This window comes from Raphanus sativus, chromosome 9 (assembly GCF_000801105.2).
Source record: "Raphanus sativus cultivar WK10039 chromosome 9, ASM80110v3, whole genome shotgun sequence".
In the NCBI taxonomy this organism is placed as follows: Eukaryota; Viridiplantae; Streptophyta; class Magnoliopsida; order Brassicales; family Brassicaceae; genus Raphanus; species Raphanus sativus.
Window position 1 is genome coordinate 20,737,137 of NC_079519.1, and position 7,664 is coordinate 20,744,800.

Below are 7,664 nucleotides of genomic sequence, written 5' to 3' on the forward strand. Positions count from 1 at the left end.
TGATGAATTGTTCAAGTTCTTCTTGCATAGTCTGGATACAAACCTTTTCAACGAGTGCCTCAAAATGATATTTTGGTTCAAAGATAGAAACAAAATAAGTATATTAAACCATCTCTTTAAAGTTCATCTTGACACCACAAGTTCTTCTTCCTTCATCGTTCCAATTACGTCGATGAACGTTCTGAGCACTACTTTGATCTTCCTTAGGCTGTTCAGCAGTAACTTCCACTGCCTCAGTCTTATCAGAGTTAGAGTTTTCTTCTTCATCTTATGTATCTTCTTTACCCCACTGAACTAATGCTCCAACATCTCAGACATCATTCACAGATTCTAGAACTGTTGACACTTCTCTTAAATCTCGTAAAATCTTCCAAATAACTTGTAAAGGCTGGCCACTCTTTTGGTTCTGAAACAATTTTCATCAACTGAGAACAATCCATTGCAAATGTGACATCAAATTGTCGTAGATTCCTCATGCATTCCATTGCCTAGAGAAGCGCTTCTATCTTCGAATGTAGAGGTGTCTGACTAGCGCGTGTGTTTCATGACTGTTATTTATTAGACATAATATAAACAAATCCAAAATTTGTATAACTATATTTATGTATAAAATATCTATAAAAAATTCTGAATTAAAAGTAAGTAAATATATAAATATGAGTTAGTATGGTATTAAAAATTGATACATTAGTTATAACATTTGTAAGAAAACAAAAATATTTTAGGAAATTTATTCCATAGAATATTCAATTTATATAGATGTATCCATAGTTTTCAAAATAGAAAAGGTATATGTACTGTGAAAATATTTTATAAATCATGTTAGGAAGGATCATAACAGCCTTCGCCGATTGTATATGTCAACTTAATTGATTTATTAGTATAATATTTAATTTTAATTGATTTTTGTTTAAATTTCTAAATATTATTGTTATACCAAAGATTATGAAGATACTGAATATATGGATTTAAACTTGGTTAGAAATTTTTTTAATTAGCTAAAATAGTTAGGAATGTTATACAGCCTAATTTACCTGCTTTCAATTAGAGACATCTTTACCTAATATTAATTGAAACATCTTTACCTAATATATTTTTCATGTGCTATGGTTCCAAAATCAACCCCATATATATAATAAGTTCGTTGGTTTAAAGTTTTTTTATCTATCTATATTAATAAAGTTGAACAGAAACTCTCCACAGGCATCCACCTCAGCACTCCTACTTCCAAATCGCGCCATGTGTCGTCCTATCTTTTCTTTATTCCTCTTTTGTGATAAATTTTTTTCCCTGCCTAACAAGAAGACACGAGGTGGGATGTTTATGTTTCTTTTAAGTGGGTCATTGGGCCATTTGTTATGCTCGGCCTTTTTGTTGTTATGCTCAGCAAACAATACGAAGCTTGATCTAAATGAGAGTGGAAAAGAAGGCACACAAGACATAGCTCCACGTGATAAGGAAAATCCACACTCCATTTGCTTCAAATAATCTAATAGGGTCACTTTCTATTTTACATTATTAAACTCAATGTAGTGGTGGATCTTTGAGTTATTATTGCAAATTTATTTCTTCACATGGTTTTCTCTTTGTTATAAGACGTAGAAGAAATCAACTATATTATTAAGTATCCTTAAAAATTCTAACTCTTGCTATCAAGTACATAGCAGTACATAGCAGACGATCGAATGCTGTAGGAAGTACATATAAGATAGAGTTTATAGAGTTTTAATATGAATGTTTAATATTTAAAAATACTATCGATCAAATTATTTCATTAGCATATAATAAAAATTCAAACAAATATCTAAATTTAAACTTTAAAAACCGAACCTTTTTTTTTTTGAAACACTACCGAACCTATTATAAACTATGCACATAGTACTTTTTCATTATATCCCCACCACTTAAACGATATAGCGATTATCATCCTCATCAATCAAAGTAATGCTTCATGATCTCAAATGTAACTAATTTTTTTTTCTGAATAAATGTTAAATTTACTCGAATCAGAATAAACATCAAACAAAAACAGATAATACCATCAAAACACAAATTACAACAAAACACAACCGCCCCGCCCGTAGGGCGGGCAAACCACTAGTATATATATAAATCGAAAGAAGATGTCAACAACAGCAATGGGCCTTGGAGCAATTCGGTTCTCACTTTTGCTGACCTTATCATGCCTTTGGAATTGGTACTGTCATATCTTTTGTTAAAAGATAACATCCTTGCATCTGCTGTCTGCAAGGCATGGCGTAACTGAGTATGTTCGGGTTGTTAAAAAGTATCTGTGGGTTATGTCCATTCCTTACAGTGGCAACTCGATTGATCTCTTCGATCCTTTACACTGGAAAAGCTACACACTGAATCTGCCCGAGATAGCTGAAAGTCATGTTTGTTGCTCGAAAGATGGCTGGTTGCCTATGTACAGATCAAAATTAGTGGAGTTCTTCTTCTTCAATATATATGTAACATAGTATATTTCTATAATATATAAACAATTCTTTTATGTGACTTTTATTTTTAGTTAATAATAATAAATAATAAAAACATAATTACATAAATTTAAAAACAATATTTTTCATTAACTATTTAAAGCTAGGTTTATTAATTATTTCAAAACACACACATAAATAATAAAATAGGAAACAAACAATGAATACTATATGTTATGTTTCTTAATTATTGTTTTCATATTTTTTAGTTAGAATTCGATTTTGGAAATGCATTAATTATACATAAAAAACAAAAAATCCTAAAAAGTAAGTTAATTAATAACTTCAATGGCATGTCATTGTAAATAATTGTGAAAACTAAGGGGTAGTTTATATTTGTTCTCACCTTTTAATAGATTAGATGATTATAAAACCATATGACTAAATAATTTTATTTTAATAGGAGTTTATGTTAATATATATATATATATATATATATATATATATTTCATATCGGTTAAATTAAACTACACCTCATATGAAAATACATACTTATATTTGATATTTGCACGAACATATATTTAAAAGTTAATATTTTAATTTTAAAATCTTCATTGGCTTTTTAAATGATTATGAATTATTGAAACCACTAAACATCCCACATTAAAAAAAATTGTTGGTGTAAGATTTTGGTACACAAATATGCAAATAATCATAAAATCATATGAGTAGAAACATCATTTAATATATATAGATATATCCATATTATAAATATACTATATATCTAGGTTAATATCATTTAAATTTAATTATACATCATATACATAGATAATATTAGGAAATTGCTAAAATACCATTTTTATAGTACAACTTTTCATGTTTACACTAACCACTTTTACCACCATTTTTAATGAAGGGTTTAGATTTGAAGGTTTAGGGTTTAGATTTTATGTTTTAGGGTTTATGGTATATAGTTTAAGGTTTAGAGTTGAGGATTTAGGGTTTATAGTTGAAGTTTTAGGGGTTAAGGTTTAGGGTATTGAATTTAGGGTTTAGAGTTTAGGGTTTAGGGTTTAGAGTTGAGAATTTAGGGTTTAGGGTTTAGAGTTAGGGGTTTAGGATTTAGAGTTTGGGGTTAGAATTTTGAAAAGCATATAAAACAAGGATATAAGAGTGTTTTAACCTTTTAATGAATAATGTATTTTTGAAAATGTGTCTTTAGTGGTGGTAAAGATGAATAATGGTACCTTCAAAGTGGTATTTTTAAAAATTCCCCGATAATATTGATCATTTTGATATATTTACCCTAAAATGATTGCGAACAAACAAGAGTGATTGTTTAACTTATATGCGCATGCCAATTTATTACATAATAGTAACTCATCTTAGTTATTTATTATATAATTATTATTTTATTATTTCATAATATGCAGAAAACATAAAATAAATATAAAATATCTATTCTGCATAAAACGCAAATCTTTACCTAAGTATGTATCTTTTTAATTATTTTAAATCTTAAATATTTCTAAATCTCAGGCCAAAACAAAAGAACAGAATGAGAATAAAATCTAAAATCAATATTATATCGATCAATAACCAAAATAAAAAACGACATAAAAAGAGAAAAATATTAAAGATAGATAGGATTGACACGTGAATGTAAATTTTTTATAACCATAATTAACTTTTAAATTGCTAAGTTATGATATAAAACTGAGCTCGCATAGTTTCATTGTAACCAAATAGTAGGTCTGAGATTCTCCGGCCTAAACGTTAGGTTCTTATGTAATAAGTTATTTTGAACCTAAAATATTTTTAAAAATGGGATCAGCTCATCAATAAACAAATAATGTAATTAACAAAAAAGTTTTTAAAAAATTGTTTAAGGGCCAAAAGTATTAATTCGATCAAGAAAATAAATTTTATTTTTCATACAATATTTCTTAAATAATTTTCATATAAATTCACCAATGCGAAGATTTTATCCTAGTATATTTATATGAACCAACTTATTTTTCTAAGCATTCTAAAAATCATCTTAATGAATGACACGTGGCTACGAATATATGTTGTAATGTTCCGGAATTAATATAAAGTGGATTGAAACACTCAACAAACACAAAATGGAACCAAAGCTGACCCATCTTTGTTATTGCATTCTACTTTTTCTTCCACTACTTTCTCAATCCCCCATAGCCAAAACTTCATCATCACCAAACCCTAACAATAGCATCAACTTCATTGTATCCTCATGCCACACCACGCGTTACCCTAAACTCTGCATCAAATGCCTCGCGCCTTTCGCCAGCAAGATCAGCCACAACGAAAACCGGTTAGCTCGAACCGCTTTAGCCGTTACTCTAGTCCGGGTTCGGTCCACAACTGTCTATGTAGCTAAGCTGACCAAAGCAAGAAGAATCAAACGCAGAGAGTACTTAGCCGTTAAGGATTGTGTTGAAAATCTTGGAGATGGCTTAGGGATGTTGGCTCAGTCAATGAGGGAAATGAAACAAGTGGGTCGATCTGGTCGTAGTCGGGATGAGTTCTTGTGGCGGCTAAGTAACGTTGAAACTTGGGTTAGTGCTGCTTTAACCGATGAGACAACGTGTCTTGATGGGTTCGATGGAAAGGTTATGGATGGTGTGGTGAAATCGGCGATTAGAAGAAGAGTTGTTCATGTGGCTCGAGTTACTAGTAATGCCTTGGCTCTTGTAAACCGGTTTGCAGCTCATAAATTATAGACTCGACTAATGAATTCAAGGAATATTCGGTCCTAAATAAGGTTATGTCGTTTCTTCCTTTTTTTTTTCCTTCTGGTTTTGTTTTATGTCTTTTAGTGATATTATGTATTTGTATATGTATTACTGTGATGTTTATGCCTTTACCATGGTGTTGAAAAGAGTTGACAATGATGATGACTGGATTTATGAAAGAAAAAAAAAGGCACGAAATTACGAGTTAGATCGACTCGTTTTTATTTAACTAAAACTCTTATTTTTATACATAGCCGGGCCACGAAATGTTGGAGACTATAAATATTTAACAAAGACTTAATAAAAAAAAATTAACAAAAGTATATAACTGTGTATTATGTACTTCTAAAAGATTCAGTGGCAAAGATCAACGTTTTAGAGCCTTAAACCGTTGCTTAGGATCATTTTTTGGAAAAGGTTATTTTATCGGTTCGGATTCGGTTCGGTGTGACTAATTCAGTTCTAGGATTTTTTCCAGCTGATGTAAACCATAATTATTTGATTTAGATCGGTTTTGGTTCAGTTTGTTTTCGGTTCAGTTTACATTCGGTTCAGTTTATATTCGGTTCGGTTTGTATATAGTTCAGATTCTTTTGGTTTATTTTTAAGAGAAATCAAATTTTGAAACAATACATGATCATGAAATCATCACATTGGTCACAATAAAAAATAAACTACGTGGAATAAATTCAATATAAAATTGAACAAAAACTTTTAAAAATCACAAAATAATTTATAAGAAAATAATCAAACCAAATTCAACTAAAATAAATAGAAAATTATGTAGGAGACACAGAGAAAGAGATGTTATGGAGAATTCTTGTTTTTAGCGAAATTTAGTTTATATTTTAGGTGCCTTCGGTTTACATATAATAATTGAGGATGTTTTTTAATCAAATCTTTGATACTAAATCACTAAACTATTTGTATTTAAATGTGAAACTAATATAGCAAAATTGTTCTACTTATTTTAGATTATTATCTTTGAGCCTAGTATAAATATTATAGGTAGTAAGAGTGGAACTTCAATTATTTTATGAATTCAGTTTTGAGTTCGGTTTGGTTCGGTTCGGATTCGGTTTGGTTAATTCAGTTCTAGAACATCTTCATCCGAAATAAACTATAATTAGTTTGGTTTGGTTTGAATCAGTTTAGGTTCGGTTCATTTTTTTGCCCACCCCTAATAATTTCATAGACTATCATTATAGTTTGAACTGGAAAAAAAAGTTATTAAAACAACAAGATATCGTTTTCGACCTCCAAAAGCTTTGGCCAACCCACATCATGGCGCAGTGTGCCAATATATACATGTTTGGTCCCAATACTCCCAAAAGCTTATGCGATAAACTGCTTTCAAAGTTCAGTTTTCCATTATTATCTTGTCACTTCTAACAAAAGGGAAGATACATAAGTGGATGATTAACCAATCCTACAAACAAGGGAACAATGCACAATTAAGAAACGGAGATATGGAGTTTCTGCTCGTATAATTAGAGAACAAACTGTCTTCATCAATATCTAGGGATGTCAATTTGGACATCATGTCATTGGTCACCCATGTCCAAACCCATTTGGACTAAACCAAATTAGACCAACAAATAAAAATGTCTAATTGGGTTTAACCAATTAGACCCAAATCTAATTGTCTTAACCTAAATGGACATGGGCGGCCAAATGATACAAAAGTCATAGGATTTTATTTTGAGGCAAAAATCAAGTTTTCCCTCCAAAACCGTAAATCGAGATTTCTTGACAGAACCGTAAGTTGAGTTTTCCCGTTAAAACCGTAAAATGAAGATTTCCCGCCAAAATCTTAAAATCGAGTTTTAGAGTTTTCCCGTCAAAACTGTAAATCTAATTTTTCCATCAAAACTGTAAATCGAGTTTTCCCGCCAAAACCGTAAAGTCGAGTTTTCCCGCCAAAACCGTAAAATTGAGTTTTCCCGTCAAAACCGTAAAATCGAGTTTCCCGTCAAAACTGTAAATTGGGTTTTTCCGTCAAAACTGTAAATCGAGTTTTTCCAAAACCGTTATATTGAGATTTACCGCCAAAATCGTAAAAATCGAGTTTTCCCACCAAAACCATGAAATCAAGTTTTTTTTTTCCAAAACCGTAAAATTGAGATTTCTCACCAAAATCATAAAATCGAATTTTTAGTTTTCCCGTCAAAACCGTAAAATCGAGTTTTCCCGCCAAAACCGTAAAATCGAGTTTTCCCGTAAAAACCGTAAAATCAAGTTTTCTCGCCAAAGCGTATCTATACTTTTGAATTAAAAAACAATGAAATTATGTTTTTTTTTGTTAAAAATGAATTTTTTGGATGTTAAAGTAGAGATTGTATTTGGGCTTTACGGAATGCCCATTTGAAATTGGCCAATTTGGTCTGGACAATTTAGTCTGGTACAATCTGGGCTTAAAAAAAATAATGTCCATTTGGACTGGTGTGTCTATTTGGACAGTCCAAATGGA

At 30.6% G+C, this 7,664-nt stretch overlaps 1 protein-coding gene across 1 annotated transcript; it reads left to right on the forward strand.

The window, feature by feature from the left end:
* The first annotated feature begins 4,537 nt into the window (after nucleotides 1–4,537).
* LOC108826086 (pectinesterase inhibitor 9) lies at nucleotides 4,538–5,353 on the forward strand. Its single transcript, XM_018599460.2, has one exon. The coding sequence runs from the start codon at nucleotides 4,565–4,567 to the stop codon at nucleotides 5,180–5,182; it is 618 nt and encodes a 205-aa protein (XP_018454962.2). The 5' UTR covers nucleotides 4,538–4,564; the 3' UTR covers nucleotides 5,183–5,353.
* Nucleotides 5,354–7,664: the final 2,311 nt, after the last annotated feature.

Bases quoted from the DNA above. Each gene is read 5' to 3' on its own strand.
- LOC108826086 (XM_018599460.2), top strand. From the start codon at position 4,565: ATGGAACCAAAGCTGACCCATCTTTGTTATTGCATTCTACTTTTTCTT.